Source organism: Pteropus medius, unplaced genomic scaffold, assembly GCF_902729225.1.
Source record: "Pteropus medius unplaced genomic scaffold, Ma_sr-lr_union100, whole genome shotgun sequence".
In the NCBI taxonomy this organism is placed as follows: domain Eukaryota; kingdom Metazoa; phylum Chordata; class Mammalia; order Chiroptera; family Pteropodidae; genus Pteropus; species Pteropus medius.
In genome coordinates, this window is record NW_024351735.1 from 3,751,825 (window position 1) to 3,771,995 (window position 20,171).

The 20,171-nt window shown below is 43.3% G+C and overlaps 1 protein-coding gene across 1 annotated transcript in view; it reads left to right on the forward strand.

Annotated features, from left to right (window-relative positions):
- The window catches only part of PRAG1 (PEAK1 related, kinase-activating pseudokinase 1), a 63,867-nt gene that overhangs the window by 786 nt on the left and 42,910 nt on the right, over positions 1–20,171 (forward strand). The window contains 2 exon segments of the mRNA XM_039846485.1: positions 3,564–3,980; positions 5,759–6,715. Coding sequence (XP_039702419.1) covers positions 3,651–3,980; positions 5,759–6,715 — 1,287 coding nt within the window. The 5' untranslated portion in view covers positions 3,564–3,650.

Sequence of the window (20,171 nt, forward strand, 5' to 3'; positions counted from 1 at the left end):
ACACACACACAGAATATAGAACCTGTCCACTTTTAGGTCCTGTGAGTTGGGAATGGAGGCAGATCCGGCTAACTGTGTGTGTTTCTCTCAGGTAAAGCCCAGCCAACAAGCACATGGCTTTGCAGAACTGATAGCAAAGCCCAAAGGTCTAGGGGCGAGGAGTTTTGCAATGTGTCCGGTCCAGAGTCAGGTTCAGGAGGCTTTATTGATCACTGGCCTGAACGATCAGTTAACAACCCCTTCCATTTTTGAGACGGATATTTGACAGGAAACTTTGGGGGAATTCTGCAGTTATTTCCTTATCGTGGGGTCTGGCGGAATTCAATATCTTTCTTATTGATTTAGACTGTAGTGGGTCTAACCCAGGAAACCACATTCCTATTGCTGAGATTGGACTACATAGCATTGAAGAGGAAAAACAGAAAATAAAAAGTTGGGTGAATATCATGACTTACCTTCTGTGTGACCCAGGTGTGTGTGTGTGTGTGTGTGTGTGTGTGTGTGTGTGTGTGTGTGTTAAGGTTGTCACTTTCTCCTCTCTGCCTGGGCAACTCCTTCCAGTGGATTGTTGAAATCTGGACCCTTTCCTTACATATTCTTTCCTGGTATTGCAGTCATTTAATTGTAATACATATAAATTTTATAGATGAGTGTTTTCTGATATTTTGTCACTTCAGGGTAAGGCATAAGCAACTTTTGATGCAAGTATGAGAGGCAGTATTTGGCCAAAATATTAAATTTTATGGATCTGGCTAGTATTTTTTATATTCTTTTTAAAAGGAGGTGGGAGTGTATCTGACAGCTTGGGTCTTGCAAATTGTAGCCACAAATCTAGTGCAGAAGTTTGCAGAGGCAAATATATTTTATCATGACTTGGATCCGAAAGAATGCTGAGATCTATTTCTAATCTCACACTGCTGCCTCCCACAGAAATGGGGAAATTTGCATAATTCTGGGGGCTGCCTCCCCTCAGAGGTAAGGAATGTGGGCTGGGAAGGTGCCATTCCCTGGCTGCTGAGAGCTGGTGGGCGAAGCATGGCTCCCAATGTGTGAGTGCCCCTTGAGTTTTTCACCATCTTTTACTTAAAAAAAAAAAGGGGGATCATCCCAGGCCCAGAACCTCTCTAGACAGAGAGAACTAGAAAAGAATCTTTTCTAGCTTGACATGGTGGTAAATTCTGTTTGCTGTGACTGAGAAGCCAGTTTTAAGAGGATGCAATGAGTCAATGATGGTGAGAAGCCAGAGCTTCGTTCTGTACCTTATTAAAGACTTCCCCTTAAAAACCTGTTTGTCTCTGAGCTGTCATATTGGTGAAAGTTATGCCCGCTGTCAGAGAATTTCAGAGCCTCTAATGGGAGCGAACTGAGTGCTCATAAATGGGTGAGGGATTCTGAAAGATGCTTCCTGCATGTTAGTGATCCAGGACCGACCAAAAGTCCCAGGGCTGAAGTGGGCCATCGACCATGGCACGGGTGTGTTCTCAGTTGCCCGTCGAGGAAATGAGATGTGGCCACCCAAAACTGCTTCTTTGTGAATCTGTGGTAGCCTTGGGGAAGTGGTTGGATGCCCACCTTCTCAGGTAGTCCAGCCTCATGAGGAGCTGCAGGAGTGGAAGGTGCCCACACAGAACTGGTCCAAGCTCTCTTTCTCCAGTCTACGGCAGAGCATGGGGGAGCCTCTGCGGGCGGTTCAGGGGAAGCCTGTTTTTTCTGTAACTGGGAAAACAGCCTTCATCAGCAACCTGGGAGGACCTACACTCTACCTCGGGGGAGAGATATGGAGACTAGCCTTACTGAACACCAAAATGCTTTCCTCCACTTCTTCCCCTTTCCAGAATTTAGCAGCAGAGCTTAAGCTCTGTGTGGCTTAAGATTGTAGGAGAAAGAAGAAATTGTTGCCTCCTCTGTTTGTAAAAGCTTAGTGACCTCTTCTGGGGAAGTTGGCAAAGGATGAACCTGCTACTTGGGAGTATTTAGGGAGAAGAACCTAACCTGCAATCATCTTAACTAGAGGGATGTATACAGTCCTAATAGCAGTTACTGACAGACAGATATTTGTCTTTTATTTCACTGTTCATTTACCTTAAAGATACAGTGGGCTTCAGGGTTAACTTTGGAGAGAAAGGAGGCAAATTTAGCTTCAGCACTTGTTGAATAAGCACCCCTATCTGTGAATGTGGGAGATCCGAAAGATAGCACTTGCCACAAAGATTCTGGAATGGTCTTTGGGGCACCTGGCTCATTCTACCTGGTTAGTCCTGTTGATAGTTTAGAGAGTATCAACCTCAAAGTAAGTTCTCACGGGAAGAAAGTGGAGAGCAAACCCTAGGGCAAAATCCTCCCTATTTAATGAGAATCTTTTCACCTTAGGTTCTTACGGACCTTTTTCTTGGGAACATTCTCCTTATAAGGAAGCCAGGTTATTTAAATAAGGAAAGAAGAGCAAAGAGCAGCAAACTGATAGTGGCAGAGGGCTCAGTATAATGAATCACTGTGCCGTGAGTTGCTACCAGCCAAATTGACTTCTCTTTCCAGAAACACCAAACTCTCTGTGTCTATGGGCAGGTCTGAGTTTATGCGGTCGCTATTATTTTCCCATCCGTATAAAGGGGATGAAAGAAGCTACCTGACAAGGTGTTCTTTGGGTTCATTGGTGAATTTACTAAGTTCCAGGATGAAAACTCTGCTTTCGGTTTTACTCTCAGAGGCAGCTCTTTCCTCCAGCTGACTGCGTTACTTCTAGGGTTATCATAAGGAAAATAACTCTGTGATCCTCTCTTGTACCCTAGCCTGCCACCCCTAGGCCACAGCAATGTGGCGCTCCTGCATTTCCCTTTCTGTTTTCCCCTTGGCCTGAAGCCCCAGCTTTGCTGACCTCACTGAGCACTGGGTTGAATGATGTATATGAAGCAGGGGGAGGGAGGCAAATTCCCAGGATGCCAGACCTCCTGACAAGGGTCCCCTGGGGGGCAGGCCAGCACGGCATCTCTCACTTTTCTCACCCCCTTCATCATCTGCCTGGTCAAAAGAATGCATTACAGTGCTAATTTCAGGGCCCAGGCTTGCCTTCCTCCCAACCCCCCACCATAGTTCTTCGTTAAAAATTGTGGCTTCTCCTCCAGAAGTCATCACTTTTATTTGCTATATTACTCTTTAGTTCTTGTTTCTCTGGGACAGAGTCCCTAGCTCAAAACCGCTTGTGGCAGGGAATGCATGGATGAGATAAGGCTTCTCATCTTTGCAATTTCTTCCTGTTAGCTGCCTCCAAACCTCCCAGTGCTCAGGATTTTCAGGGACTGAAATGTCTTTTATGCTCTCTACTCACATAACAGTTGTATTTAGTTTTTACAGCTTCTGATAAGGCCACACCGTGAGAGAATGACTAAAAGCCTTATGAGAAATGGGTGAAGGCCTCAGAATAAATGGAACATTAATCTTTACCTTTTTCTCCCTTTTTCCTCCTTCCTCCTCCCTCTACTCCCCAAATAATCAGACTCTAATTGATAATGCGTGTGCCTTCTGGCAGCGAGTGCTCTGATCAGGCAAGTGTTCTGTCCTTTCAGGAAGCCTCTCTGTGACCTACATCTTCCTCCCACAAGACCACACCAGAGAGCCAGGTACAAGATGAACAAGCACACTGTCTACCTAAGATGTACCAGGCCATCCGACTGAACCCCGAGAGCCCAAAAATGTCTGCGTGCAGTGACTTTGTGGAGCACATCTGGAAGCCCGGGTCCTGTAAAAACTGCTTCTGCCTGCGGAGCGACCACCAGTTGTCACCTGGCCATCACCAGCCCAGAGCAAGCAGCCTGCACCCCCCTCCTCGCCCGTCACCTAGGCCTGAGTACTGCCGCCTGGAAGATGAAGGTGTGAACAGCTCACCTTACTCCAAGCCCACCATCGCTGTTAAGCCTACCATGTTGAGCTCCGATGCCTCTGATGTGTGGACAGAGGCGAATATGAATGCGGATGTCTCAAAGGTGAGTCTGACTAACCCTTGTGTTATTTTTACAGGGACTGCTTCTGTTGTAACACTTGGTGACTGACTGGCTGCCAGGGAGGGCTGCTAGATCAAGACTTCTGTAGTGTGGCTGCCCGTCAGCTTGCCCCAAGACCACTCCTTCCTTACTGCTGCCCTCCTTTCTATCTGTTCCTTTAGGTTAAAAACTAGTAATCCAGTCCCTTGAATTTTATTTGGAGACTCTATTAATTATCCATTTGGGTAAATATAAGCGCACACAAAGTGAAGCTTTTTCAAAAAAGCTTTTAAAGATTTTTTTAATCAATAATTTTAAATGCATACACAAGTAACAATCTTACATGACAAATTCCATGCATCCACCACCCTTCAACATGCGTGTCAGCAATCATCAACTTATGACCAATCTTGTTTCATCTCTAATCCCCAACCCTCTCTTCCCCATGATTTTAAAGCAAACCCAGACATCGCATTTTAGTACATCTTTAAAAAATAAAGTCTTCAAAAAATATGTAACCGTAATACCATTAGCACACGTAAAATATTGGCAATAATTCTTTGTTATCATCCAGTTCCTAGCTAGTGTTCGTATTTCCACCTGTGAAGCTTAGATTTTACCAGCTTTGGCCTAAGATTACTAAAACCAGTTACATCCCTAGAGAGTAGATTATTCTGCTCATCCCACGGGTAATGCTTATTTAATTATTTAAATAATTTAAATAATTATTTGGAGGGTATGGAGAGCCTGCTGCCTCCAGACATGTCTGTGAAGCTGTATGTCTAAGATATATTCTGAGAACTGCTGGCAACCTGTTTGACCTAGTTCTAGTTTTCCCAAACCATCGTAGAGAGTGGAACAGGAAGAATGTGTGAGCTTATGTTTAATCAGAGGTCAGTGTTAAGTTGGGGAGGCTTAATCGAAGAAGACTTCTGTGGGTTGCCCCGAGCTCTGTGTTCCCACAGGACTGCTCCGTTTGGGGTAAGCTGGTTACATCCATTCACCAGGCCATTTGTGCTACCTTCAACCTTCACAGACATAAGCCAGGGACTCTCAGTTCAGAATCATTTGGGAAAGGAGCCAGATGCAGGTCCTACTTTGAGGCTGCTTCTAAAAGTGGGAGTAGGGGGAGACTTAGATGGGAAGGAGGACGGGACAGTGAGTTCAGTGATCGGAATGATCAATTCACATCTGTCTCATAGTTCTAGTCCAGCCACTTATGTGGACTCAGGCTGAGGTCACTGCCTGTAACTGGGAGAAAGAGTTCTTCGGCATGGCCCAGCTCAGAAAGTACCCTTCATCCACCTGCCCCTGCCCCCGTCACCCACCCAAGGTATTGTAAAAAGCCTCATGACTTTGGTTTCTTCGGGAATGTACTGTGACACGGTTATCTAAGGACTAACACAAAACAAAAATTAAACAAATCCCAAAACTCAATTTTCAAAGCCCGTAGGAGAACTTGTCTCATCCGGCAGTTTCAAGGGAGAAGGCAAAATGTTCTTTTTGAGAATTATTTTCCCCTGCTTCACAGATCTAAGCCAGAAGAATGGCAGACCAGGCTGGGAAGGGCAGCTAGTGTCTGGGAAGACCAACGGCTCCATGGGGGCCGCAGCAATGATGACAGGGCCGTGGGGAGATCAGAAGGTAGGCGTGCTGCACAGCTTCTCCACTGCAGCACAGAGGACAGTTTACAATGTCATGGCACTTCCCTCTCGCTTTTCCTCTCTCCCTTTTTTCTCTGACAAGGTCTAATGTAAGCCTTTCGCCTTGGGTCTGTGTAGGTCATTTGGAGACGGCCCCCCGGCAAGCTCCCCCTCCCGAAGCAGGAAGACCTGCCGGTGGTTTACCTGGGCAGTTTCCGCGGTGTTCAGAAGCCTGCCGGGCCATCTGCCTCTGCAGATGTCCACCCTCACTGCCCGCCTGCATATGCCATGGTCGGCCTGCACAGCCTAGAGGCCCGGGGGGAACACAACACCGCCTTCCACCCAGTGAGTTTCCCTGATGAGAAAGCTGGGCGAGAAAATAAACCTGTGTTTTCCTACCAAGAGCTGAACTCCACTCAGGAGAGCTTCCGCCAGAAACTGGCTGCCTTTGGCGGGAAGACATCTGGCTGCCACAAGGGCCCTGGGCCTTACCCCTCTCCTCAGCCCCTGCGGGAGTCTCTGCCCACGGAGGATGACAGTGGTCCAAGGCGCTCACCCTCGGGGGACAGTGAAGGGGGAGAATATTGCTCCCTCCTGGACTGTCGCCCCAGGAGCCCAGGCACCGAGGACACTCCACAGGCTGAGGGTCCCCGGCGCAGACATGGTGGAGAGGGCCGCTCGCCAGCCGAGGAGGAGAAGCGGGTTTCGAGCTTTCCAAGGGAATGCTGTAGCCAGGGCCTGACAGAGAACTCATCCCACCTGGGCCCCAAGCAGCTGTCCCTTGCCTCAGAGGCTGCCAGTTCTTCAGACGGCCTCTCGTGTGGGAGTGCCAGCAGTGGCACCAGCAGCCCCTTCGCCTCCCATCTCGAGAGCGATTATTGCTCCCTTATGAAGGAACCTGTGCTGGGGAAGCAACAGGACTCTGGCTGCCACGTGGTGACTTCTAGCAGGTGCCTTGGGCTGACTGGGGAGCCCCAGCCGACAGCCCACTCTAGAGAGTCTGTGCAACCTGAACCCATCTATGCCGAGAGCACCAAGAGGAAGAAGGCAGTTCCAGCACCTTCCAGGCCACAGGCAGCAGCTGCTCAGGGCCAGGTCCGGACGGCTAACACGTGGGCTCAGAAAACAACATCTGGGTGGGGCCGAGACCGGGAAGGCCCAGATATGGGCCCCAAGGTGGCAGCCACCATCACAGTCATGGCAGCCCACCCAGAAGAGGACCACCGGACAATCTACCTGAGCAGCCCCGACTCCGCGGTGGGGGTGCAGTGGCCACGCCGGCCTGTGAGCCAGGACTCTGAAGCCGGTGACGAGGAGACTTCTGATGGGCAGGGAATGAGCTCCAGGGAAGGCCATTGTCATGATGCCAGTGAACACATGTCCAAAGGGAGGCCTGCCATTCCTCCCAAGCTGTCCAGGAGTAGTCCTGGAGGGTCTCCGGTGTCACCATCTGCCTCCCCTCTGTCTGACGTCAATGAGGGGAGCTCCGGGGGTGGCACTGGGCCCCAGCCTTCATCCAGGGGCCCCAGTGACCCCGCTCCTTCCTGCCGGGCCAATGGTGTCACTGACCGTGACTCTGTCAAGTGTCCGGGGCCAGCCAGTACCGCCTCAGCCTTAGACCAGAGGCGGCCTCGGTACCATACTGGGGCCTGGAGTCGTCAGTGCCGGATAGAGGAAGAGGAGGAGGTGGAACAGGACTTGCTGAGTCAAGGCTGGGGAAGAGAAATGGAAAATGGCACCACGGACCCCTCAAACTCCTCTACCTGGCACCGTCTCTGCCCCACAGATGGCTCCTCAGGGCAGAACAATAAAGCCATTACTGGGATGAGCAAATCTGCTTCCTTCGCCTTTGAGTTCCCCAAGGACAGAAATGGAATTGAGGCCTTCTCACCACCTCCGCCACCTCCAAAGTCACGGTGAGTACCAGTGTCTGTGTGTGACTCGGGCCGGCCTGACAGGACACAAGGCTCTTCTAGGAACCTTGGCCTTTGCCACTGGTACTGAAGGGCTTCAGGCCCAGGCTCTGAGTCCCGCGCCCCAGGACCAGTGTCTGCCCAGAGGCCCTGGTGTCTTTATGGACATTTCCGAGAGTTGTTGCTCATGTTTGTGTGCAACGAGCAAACCTACAAGCAGTGCCCTGCTCGGGACTGGTTCTTTGGCACAAAACTTTCCAAGAAGCCCTGCCAAGCTGTCGCTCTTTCCCGGTGCCTGTAATTGTATTCTCTGGCACTCTTTTTCTCCCCATTTCTCAGAAGTATCTTCAGTAGGCTTTTTCAAGGAAACCCGGAAATTCTCCACTTATTTAAACATGCAAAAAGAAGGAAGCTATGCTCCAGAATTTGGAGAGGCAGAGAGATTGGGAGGCAAAGGGGCAATGCCAAACGTGTACTCCAGAAACTGTTACCTTGATGGCGATTAGTCTTTGGGCCCAAAAGCAAAATAGTAGAAGGCTCTGCACGTGGTTTTGTGACTCTCGGATGTGGGTTTTGAAAGAAAAAAAATGTAGTTTTATTTTAGAATACTGAAATTCACAGCTTTCTCCACCGCTTCACTGCTATCCCCTGCCAGTTTAAAGTACCTTTCAAAGGCCCAAACATAAATGCTTTTTTAAGGTACTTGTGCATGGAATTTAAATTCTGGAAAAAAAAAAAAATTTCCTCTATTAAAGCAAAATGATTCCTGTCAGGGAAAGGAAGGAGAAACCTGCTGTTTTTCAAAAAATGATGGCCTTTCTGAACAGGCTCTCCAGTCCTGTTGTTTCCAGCGTTTCTGTTTCAGCCTGTGTGCCGCCGGGTTGATGTCAGAAGCAGGGAATTGACCACAGAGAGAAGCAGCTGTGACACTTGACTTTGAACATTAAGGCATCAGAGGCTGTGAGGCCCTCTAACATGGACTTTTTTCATGACCACGACTTTGTTCTGGTATTGCATCGACCACCTGCCATGCAGAGTAGAATCCTCCAGATCCTCATGGGGTAGCAGACTCTCTCTGGGTACAGTTTTAACTACCTGAGTGAATGAGGGGTTCGGCAGCTAAGAAGAGCTCCTATATATATGGCACTTACTATGGGCTAGGCACAGATCTAAGAGAGTTAGACATATTTACTCATTGGATCCTCAGAACAGCCCTAGGAGGTAGGAATTATCGTTCCCAATTTACGGATGACAAAACAGATAGAGCTGAAGTAGCCTGCTGAGGTTACACAGCCGTACGTGGCAGTCGGGCTCTAAAGTCGGTGCCCCTAAACACAGAGGGTACATCAGCAGACACAGGAAGTGAGCGGGGCATGAGAGTAAAAGGTGGACATGGTATCTGTCTGCCGCAGACCTGGGTAGGTTAGTGAGAAACACAGGTTTCGGCATTAGAAAGTCAAGCGTATACTGTGTCTGTATCACTGACAGGCTTAGTTGATCTTGAACAAGCCTCTCACTGTAACTGAGCCTCCAAGTTACTTCTCTCTAAAATGGATAATAACCATACTTTTATAACTACACGTTATTGAAAGGCTCACATGACATGAACAGAATCCAACGCAGAGGTTAGTTATTATGTAGGCAAAAGCTGTTGACTGTGGCAAGGACACCCACATTTTGTAGGAACAAGCCAGAAACACCACCTGAGCCTTGGATAAAGAACTAAAACATTCTCATTTAAGAATCATAGGGCTTGAGGATACCCCAGTCACCATAGTAATGTGTTAAATTAAAAACAAAAAACAAAAAAAAAAATACCCAAGTAAAGTTAAAGATTTAATTGGTCTTATTAAATGATTCATGAATTGGGCAGCTTCCCATCCAGTAACTAGAAAGGTATTCCAGGAGCTTTACAAAATGGAAGGCTTTTAGAGGCAGAAACAGGGTGCGACAAGGCAGGCAAGGGGAAAGCAGGGGGTCTTATCAGGCAGATTACCTCAGTAGGGTTGGCCAGGAAATTCCAAACTGGTTTAAAATTCTATTCCTGGGAAAGGCTGAAACGGCAGTTATATTAGGTATTAAATCTCAGTGGGGCTTAGCAGAAGTGACTCCATTCGGGCCTGTTGTTTCTTTTTAACAGTTTCCCACTTTTGATCAAACCCTGAGCCTAACTGAGAGATGTAGTCAAAATTTAAGGCATCAGTGCCACTCTCAGCTACCACTCTATAGTTTTGGAAACTTTTATTGGTTCTGCTTTTTTGCTGAATCTCTGTGGCATTCACAGGTTACCACTTCTGGTTTTTTAGTTGGTCATTCTCTTTGTTTCTTTTTCGAAGTTCCAGTGTTAGAGAGATTATTTGCTTGGTGATTAGTGCCGGTGAACATCGTTCAAAGCTTTTGAGAGAATACAGTGCACCAGAGAGATTACTGTGATAACTGCAAGCAGGATAATTCCTAATGTTTGGAGGGCACTTTAAAGCCAGGGTCCCCAAGACCTAAAACAGTCAAAGAAAGAGTCTGTGGAAGGAGTCACCCTTTTAAGACAAGTGACTTGCTCAGTGATCTTTTGTTGCTAAGTTTCAGGTTCCCCAGAAGTGTAAATTCGGGTATAGCAGACAGTGTTGGCCACAGCACAGACACTTCCTTGCTCAGCTAAAAAATAATCCTGTTATCACGAACAACTTTGGCCAGAGAGTTTAAGGATTTTTTGCTGTGCAGCTGTTGCTTTAACAGCGGATTCCTGCAATATTTTCAAGGGCTAGAGAGAAGTTCCTGATTATAGCCTCATTGATATTCATTCTTAACCAAGGAAGTAGAGATCTGTCAAAGCGAGCTAATTTTGAATCGTGAATGCCTCCTGGTAGGTCCCTTCTAGAACAGTTAGGGTCAGAGTTAGATAACCTAATAAGCATTTTGCAGCTATTCTCTAGCCATCTAGGCATTCATAGGCCCAAGGAGAACGATAACTACCACAGATAAAGGTAAATCCTGTCAGGAACAAACCATGTCCACTAAGGTGGAATTGCCAATGGAGTCATTCGCGGAAATTGTTGCATTTGGCTCTTCAAGCCAGGGGTCAGTTAAGTTTCCTCCTATCCTGAAATAAATTTTTTTCTAAATTTCAGAGGTTACCCCCCTTAGCAATGGCCTGGGAGATACAGGTGATGGCATTATCTTTTACTTTGGCCAATGCCAGAGTAAAGGAAAGAAAGAAAAGAAAGAAGGGTTTTATGTTTAGCTAAAGTAGGAAGTTTTGACCTGGCATCTTGGGCAGAAGCAGTCTACATCAACGTCGGCTACTTCTCTTCCTAGTCCAGTATTTGCATGAAAATCATAGTCATCCTCCTCAGTTCATTCAGCCCATGTAATTAATTCTTGCCCTTTTCGAATCAGCTTTTTCTTTTTTTCCTTTTATTAGTTTTGGAAATTCCAAGTCCGCTCTGCTCCACAATCTCAAAGGCATCCTGAAGCTGCCCTTGAAAGTCCCCTCCATGAATCTCCTTGCAGATAAAGCATTTTGCAGGAACACTTTGGTGAAGCATCGGAGTAAAACAGTAACTGTAAATGACAAAAGACTTAAAAATGCCCATCGTTAAAGATCTGATGAGAGTTCATCAGTAATGGCACTGATAAGGAAATTTGGTCATTCTTGTAACATGCAACTTTTTATAACATTATACCAGAACATATCAGACTTTAGGAATTGCATATAATTTCTAAAACACTATAACATATATTTATACTAACATGACATAAATAAAGCTTAGTATTACTTCTTATTGGACAATGCTTTTGTATCATATCAGATAAGCCTAATTAGTTTAACATCACCTCCTTTTTTTTTTTTTTGAGAAAAGAGAACAAATGTTTTAAGATGTTCTAGGAGCACCCTAGAAAATCCCAAAGTTAGTTCAAAGTCAGAAAGACTTTATTTAAAATTTGATTTGGGGAAGTTTGTTAAAAATGTCAAAAGATTTCACAGGCAAATATAGAAGGTTACATAGTTCTGAGCAAAATTCAGCTCTAATATCCAGAAGACTAGTTTTACCAAAAACACACATTCTACTCTCCTTGTATACAGAGTTGTTGCCCTTATTATTTCTAGTAACTTTAATTACGTATATTAGAATTCTTAACCCTTAAAAACCTTTAATTTCTAGTGAAAACTAAGAAGTAAGCAATTATGAACTGTCTTTTACATTAGCATTTTGTGGATTAGTAGACTTATAAATACTTCTTGTAATTTCTAGAAATGTGTTTTCTCGTAGAAAACTTCTCGGCATGACACAAAATAGGTTCATAATAGGCCCAAATATCTTTAATTTCTCTCTAAAAGGAAGCCAAAAGTGGACAATGTACGGTAATTAATATTTCAGTATTTTACGTTATTTGGAAATGATCTAGATATTTAACAAATTTCCATCATTTAGCTTAAACTTAGCAAAACTTTAAGGTTTCAGGTTACTGAGAAGATTCGGGGAAACTATTTTTAAAAGGTACCTAAAAACTTTTTATCCTACTTATATTTGTTTAATTTACATGGCCTTAACAATTTTGTTTAGATTACTTATAAAATTTTCCAAGATGGTAAAATGTTGGAAGGTCTTTGAGGGACATACAAGGTTAATTTCACATAATGTCCTCACGTGAGCCTTCTGTTAAGTGGGTCCTGTTTCTAAGGATTAGCCTCACCTTCGAATAAAGATAAGGGGTCTCATGTATGATGTTCACTCTGAACTCTGGAGAAAGGAATTATTTCGTTCAGGGCAGTACTACTTTTTAACTTAAACTTAGATCCACTGCTTTCTAGGGCCATTATGGAAGAATAGAGAATGATTTTCTGGTTTGCCTACGGTTCTGTTATGCAAAACTGACTCTCACTTGGAGGGAAAAAAATAGATGTCGAGAATGCCTTGGCTTTTCTGTGATCTTGTTTTGAATGTTTGGCAACCGCTTATCTGTCTGCTTGAGATATTGTCCTCTGTAAACTCCCATTAGAGTTCCTGAGAAACCTCTCGCTATAATACCACGTAGGGCAAAGGCTCTCAGTGCTCATTCAGCGTGCTGACAGAGCTTTAGTGGTGTCGAAGTGTGTGCCCAGCTCACCTCATGGGCAGAGGAGGCAGAGTCTGGGGAAAATTCTGTACCTGCTGCTGCCAAGGCAACCTCCTGCACACCCAAGCTCACACTGCTTTAGACCGATGGACCCCACCAAGTTTTGGGGTCACCTCTGCTCCGATTTAGGGCAGAATTAGAAGGTGAGAGGTAACTAGTACTGCTGGTTAGGAAACTCAAAACTGCAAGAAAGAAGTGCGGACTTCTTAGTTTAAATTTCATGGTCAAGACTTAAGGCAATTTTATGGAAGCAGCAGTGCCTGGGGAAATAATTAAGATGCAAAAGAATCAAATTTATTTCTGCCTTGTATTTCTTTGCAAAAGAAAATCTGGTTTTAAATGATTATGGCTTTTGAGTGGCAAGGTCAGTTGAGGGAAAGTCATCTGATTAGTACAGACAAACATTTCACGACGAAACCCCAAATTAGGAAGATAGGACTGAACTGGCAGGTGGAATTAGTGGAAGACAAGTGAATGAGAAATAAGACAAGTTTGTATGGTTTCAGTTTCAAACAGTCTGGTCCTCATGAGACAGATCAAAAAAAGCAAAGTTTCTCTGAGAAACTAAGAGATGACTCTGTTTTGTAGTCATCACTCATGCTAATTGTAATGTTCAGCCACCACTTAACTGCATTCTCCCCCTCTGTGGGGATTCTTGGGACTAGAGACTGAGCCTGGCCTCGGGCTTTTGGTCATTCTTAATTTTCCCTTCCCATGTCGCTTCTTAGCAGACAGGTGGTGACAGTGTCATAGATGCAGCTTTCTTCTGTCCACAGAAATAGCCACTATGCTAATTAGAGGAATCAAAACAACTTAATTGTGTGGTCTCTCAGTAACATGGTCTCCCAGCGTGAGCCCTGAGGATGGGAGCAGAATCAGTGAGATGTGTATTTGCCTCCAGACCCCATATCCAATCCTATTAAAGCTTTATTCTTGAGGCACTTTCTACTGTGGTGGATTACAGAGGGATGACAGCAATTTATTAGGATATCCCAGTCTTGATGCATAATGGGCTTTTCCATGCAGCACTTTGAAATTCCGGCTTTGTATTAGAAAGCACTATATGTACTTAGAGAATCTTCTCTGGGTATGTTTAGCCTTTTTGACAAAACTGAAATAAGTCAGAGGAGGTTGAGTTGGCCCAGAGAAGAACGAATACTGGAAATACTTCATGAGGAGGATCCTCCTCCCCCACGCCCGCCACCATACACAGAATTTGGCAAACAGAACAGAGTACCTGTATCAATAATGCAAATTTATATTCTGTTTCATGCCAGGAGCAAATTAATCGATGACCTTTTCTCATGAGTTTGTGGTAGAGCCTGAAAACATTGGATATCTCATGATGCCACAGCAATTAAAATTAATACCTAGCTTTTTATTCTGCAATTTTTAAAAGGTCACTGAGTTGAACAGTAGACTATATAAAATATTTACTACATTCTCCCCATTTTTGAACATGTATCCATGGCTAAGGCTATGGATTACAGATTCTTTAATTCATCGATATCTACTAATTGCCCACTTTCTGTTGCACTCTATGCAAGATGCTAAAAAGCCAGTGACTGCCCTTTAAGGCCCCTGAAGTTCGATGTGATTAAATTAGCAGATGTGCAATATGACCAACAAAGGCTCACCCCTGCTTTGATTCCCTTTGATGAGACTGGTTATCATAGCATCTGGATTCTCCCCACATTCTGTGTTCTGTTCAGTATCATTTCTCAGCTTGGTGCCCAGGAGTATTCCTTCCTTTAACTATCTTTTGACCTGATCCAAGATCAAGATCAAGCTTAGTACAGGCATATAGATAACCATTTACTAATGAAAAAAGAAGAGCCAGATGCCCTTTAAAGATAAAGAGCATGCTTAGCCATCTGTAATTCCGTAATATCCTTTTTGGTGCCTGGCACAAAGTAGATGCTCAAGAAACTTTTGTTAAATAGACAATTGTAGGCAGAGACCAGTCTCTGTTTATTTTGATTTTTCCAAAATCACCTAAATCTATGCTCTTCACATCAAGAAATGTTGAAGAAAGTAACAATAGCTTTAAATATTTGTATCAAAGTTTCTTTCTGAAACCCAGGTCTCCACAGTGCTCCACAGTACTCTGTTCATTCCTCTGTTTTGGTGGTTAACACAGTGTGTCCTGCATCGTATTAAATTGGATCCATGGTTGTTTCTCTTGAAGAATTTGTAAACCCCTTGGTGAACAGGGACCATGTTTCATACATTTTTCTTTGACTTTCCCACAGGATACCTTAGCACAGTGCCTGGGATACAGTAGGTATTCAATAAAGGATTACTGAATTAGAAAAAGTTAAGAGTGAACTACAGATTTTTCACCGGATATGCTATTGTAATTCTGTGGCTACCCTTGTTCAGTGGAACATTGTCATCTTGGGTTAAAGAAACTGAGGTTAATAATTATTAATGCTTCAAAGTGGGCAAACTCCATTTGGGCACAGTGCATCCTTTCATGGATTAATTACTCCTAATGATTGTACATTTCACTTTTGCTATACATTGGCTTCTTAATTCCCGCTTATTTTTTTTTTTTTTTGTTGAACAGGTGTGTGGAGCCAGCCCTCTCTTGACACAGAATGTTCCCTTCAGGTAGTAATCACCTAAGGATGTTTTTTTTTTTCCCCCACCAGTGCGTTGCAAGGAATTCAAGGGTGTGGTTTTGCTTCTCTGAGAATGGATTTTCCATGTTTTTGAGGCAGGTTGGAAAACACATGCAGGGGCCATGTGATCAAACCCCCTTCGTCCATCAGGTGATCAGAGAGACTTTGTTCCTAGAATGGCCAGCCTACTTTTTGGGTTTGGAACTCACTGATTAGTGAGAAAGTTTCTCTCTTTGTGGCACAAGTAATCTGTTTCTGTTTTGGGATCGTTGTTGTGCTCGTGAGAAGACTGGCATTTTTTTTTCCGTCAGGGTTGATAGATCAGCTACAAAGAATATTCAGCAACCCTTTGTGCAGCTAGTGACTTTCAGAGTTTAAGATCAGAGTCTTCATCCTCTGTGCTGAAATTGCTCATTATTTCTTTATTGACTTGTGGGCAGATCTCTAAAAATATTGGGCGTTAAGGGTGTTCATGTGGTTTTCATACAAATCTGTAAAATTCCCTGCTTCAATTAGCTTTTATTTAATGCCCTGGACGGCTTTTTCTCCTTGCTTCTCTAAAAGGCTGACATATGTAAACAACTGTTCTTCAGTGGGAGAGAAGTGGAACTTTCAAACCAAAGGTTACTTTAAAAAAGTCCTTCCCTTTTTACTCAGATATTTTACTGTCCAGCTAATTTTAGTACCTTGCACTATCAAATGATCTCCCTGACTTTCTGGTGGTTTGGTTTTTAGCCATTTAATGCCCACTAATGCATGTGCCATAAAAACTTTCCTAAAGTCTAAAGCTTAGGTAGATAATGGACGGTGTTACCACTGTGTGTTCCTGAACTGTAGAAAGCACTTAAGAATGTCTTCTGCTCTTCAGAAGCTCCATGCTACAGTCAAAGTGAATGAAAATACAGCTACGTAGGACAAATGCAAGAATAGTTGAGATAAATTGACCTTATTAAGTAATATGACCTTGAAGATTAGGAAGAAATGGAAGAAGAATCTTTGGAAATTTAAAATCAGAAGGAATGTCACTTAAAGTAATTCTTACTGATATACGCAGATCAAAAGTAAGATTTTATGACTGCATATTCCTGAACCATGAGGGCAGTTAGGTTACCTCTTCCACAACAATTCCAGTCAATTGGAGTGGCAGTCTGGAGCTCCATGTGGAAAACTGTGAGGCCATGTGCCAAGTGCAGGAAAGCTTGCCACGATCAATCAGTAGTGTGTGTAGGTTATGCAAGAGTGGAGTGCAAACACCTGTGCTGGCTATTTACCAACAGCTTTAGAATATAAAATTTACCACCTATAATGCAAAATCATTGGTGGTGGTTAACAACTGGCTCTCTATACTAATTTAAGAGTTCTGTACCTGGGAAAGAATCTGGGGTCTGTTCAGCCCAGGTAGCCCTCAGCAAAGTGTTTGGCAGAAGATGGTCATCCTCTTTGATATCGGCTTCAAATTTCAGACTGTAATGCCAAAATGTTTTATTTCCTCTTAATGAGTAATATGAATATTTCATGAATTTTAATTGGCAATTATGAATATTTTATGAAGTTTTGAAACTCAATATCTTAGTAAATAACAGTTACCGATAAGTCTATTATCCATTATTTAAGTCTTATTTCTCTTTAATAAGACTTTAAATTTACTTTTTCAGTCCTTAAATCTTGTTAAATAATGCATGTTCACTTAACCTTACCCTCTTTGGCTTCTAGCACTACCTTTTTATGCCCCAAATTGCCTGTACAGATTGCGGGGAGGGAGTAAGGGGCAGGAAGAATCTTTGGGAGGAATAGTTTAAAAATAGAAATAAATATTATAATATACATTTAAATTTGAGAAGTAAAAACAAAAGTATTGTTTTCATAATACCTATATATTTCATAGTACATATAATTTTTCAAATGTTCTTGACCGATGACAGCTTAGGCTATCTTTTTTGTAGAGATGTTCGACTTGAGGCAGAGCGTGTTTCCCCGGGAGAAAGTAGAAGAAACCAGGACAGGAATATTCCTGATCTGTTGTATATACTTGGCGACCTCCCTTCAAATCTGTCAAAACGTCTTCTCTATATTCATATCCTCTCCAAACCTGAAATGGGGAAATAGTCTGTACAGTGAATCCTATATCCAGCCCTTTAATCATCTTTCTTATCCTACTTTCAGTGCTCGTTCATGTTTTCTATAAAAGTAGAGAAAAATAATGAAAGACATTCTTCATATAGTTCAGTGTCTGAGACTTTCTTGATTTCGACATTTAATCACTAAATATTGTATAAGTGGAGCTAATATGAATTATCTAGTAAAATTAAATATAAGAATCCATCATGCCCCCCACAATCTTTATTCCTGAGTGTATGTCTGAGAGAAACATACGCACAGGTCAATATGAGAACATATACAATGAAGATCATTACAACATTGTTCACAGTAACAGGTAGTTGAGGCAAACCCAGTAATTCATCTCTTGGAACAGAAAAGTAAAGTGTAGTGAGTATAAAATGAACTACTTAATAGCAGTCAGAAGTGTATACAGAAACACGGATGGACCTTAAACTAGTATTCAGTAAAATAACTAAAACAGAACAAGATCTGTAACACAATGTAATTAATATAAATTTAAAACACATAAAATGACATTACATCTTTTTTAAAGATAAATCCAAGGGTATAAATCCAAGGAAATATAGTGCGAGTACCTGGGATTGAGAGATTGAGAAAGTGAAAATTCGAGATGGGGACGAAGGGAAAAACTAAAATAATGCGGATCAACTTGAAAATGTATGATTAATTGAGGCATGTGATTATCTCACTTCTCTGCATTTAAAGTAAATATGAACATGAAGAGAGACTGTGAACCATAGAAAGATAGAGGATTTACTTGAAAGAGGCAAGAATTAAGAATATCAAGAAAAATGATGAATGTTTGGAATAACTGCTTTGGAAAATGCAAGGTCAAGTGCAAGGATTGCCAAGGAGCCCCAAGAGCTACCTGAAGGCATGAACTAATTGTGACCCCAGTCTGCATGGTAATGGACTTTCCTAGAGAAGCACTGGGCTGCCTGGTGCAAAAGTAAAGATAGAAGGTGTTTGAAGTTACCAAGTATGATATTGTGATTTATAATAAGAAATATATATTTGGTCTTCCCAGTTCTGGCACAGAACTTCTAGAAGCCTTGGAATTCCCTAAGTGCTGAATTTCCTAAGAGCCATAAATGTGACTCTTATTATGTGAATGAGGTGACTTTTGGAACCAGCCTAAAGACGGAACTCATTGCCAGGGGAACAACCATTGTGATTAGAGGGTTGGAATTTTCAGTCCCACCCTCTAACCTACTGGAAGAGTAGGACTGGAGGTAGAATCAATGACCAATGGCCAATGATTTAATCAGTCATGCTTATGTGATGAAGCCTTCATGAAAACCCAAAAAGACATGGTTTGGAGAGCTTCTAGGTTGACAAACACATGGAGATGTGGGGAGTGACACACTCAGAGAAGGCATGGAAGCTCCGCGCCCTTCCCCCAATACCTTGCCCTATGCATCTCCTATCTGGCTGTTCCTGAGTTATATTCTTTTAAGTAAAATATTTCTCTGAGTTGTGCTTGCTGCTCTAGGATATTAACCATACCCCAGGAATGGAGCGTTGGAACCTCCAATCTGTGACCAGTCAGTCAGATGACATCCTGGACTTGAGATTGGCATCTGTGACAGAAGGCAATCTTATGGGACTGAGCCCTTAACCTGTGGAATCTAATGCTGTCTTCAGTAGATAGTGTCAGAGTTGAGCTGAATGGTATGATACTCAGTCTGAGAACTGATAGTGTGGGGAACCCCCACCCCATGTTGGAACTGGATGACTAGAACCATTACCTAGGGTGGGGAAGTTCTGGCTAAGGCTCAGGACAGGGTGATGGAGCTTTTAAGAGAGTCCTGAAGAATTGACCTGAGAGCAGGAAGGGAAGCTCATCCTTATTGGGCAACAGGCTGGACCAGGGTAGGAGTGGAGAAGTAGATCATCCTAGTAACTTTGTTACAAATAGCCTCAATCTCCCAAGCCAGGAATGAAGTCCAATATAAATAGACACAAATTTCTTAAGCCAAATGGATGGGCTCAAGATCTGGGTCAACAAAGTGGACTTGAAGAATTTGCTGAATCAAAAGAAGAGGAGAGAGATAATTTTGAAGGCAAGATTGTCAAAACCAATAGTTTAGAAGCAAAAAGATTCTAGTCAAGCACAGAACATCTTGGTGGATGGATTCCAACAGGAATAGGTCAGGACTAGAACAGCAACGATTCCCAAGTTGGTGAATAACAACTCACTACTGTTTTGGTTTAGTCAATCACCAGAGTTCTCTGTGTAGGGGTGGGAAAATGGGGAGGGGATGTGAAGAGGGAAGGAACCATGGGAGATTCTTTTTCTGTGGTGGGAGGCAGGCTAATGCAATCAAAGAGGTTCTTATGTTTCTAAATTTTCACATAATGGAGCTAAGCAACCTGGTTCTCTGAAGAGTATGTCAGCCACTGAACCTGGGGCTACACTGAAAATTATCAAAATGAAGTCTGCTTGATGGACAAATCAACTCTTCTGAGTTATTTTAGAATAATGCAGATCATCAAGCATCACCCCGATTGACTTTCTTCTTTGAGTCTCTTTAAAGTACCATAATAAAAATAGAGGCATCAAGAGAGACTGAAACCTCTAGCCTATCTGCTGTTTTCTGCTTCTATCCAGGTAGTAAAAAGAATTACTGGGTTTACTGGAGGCTGCTGAAGTTCTCTCTCTGTCTCTGCCTTTCTGTGTCTCTGCTTTACTTTCTCTCTCCTCATCCATCCATCCATCCATCCATCCATCCATCTACATTCATTTTCCTGAATAACTAACACTTCCTATGTACCTGA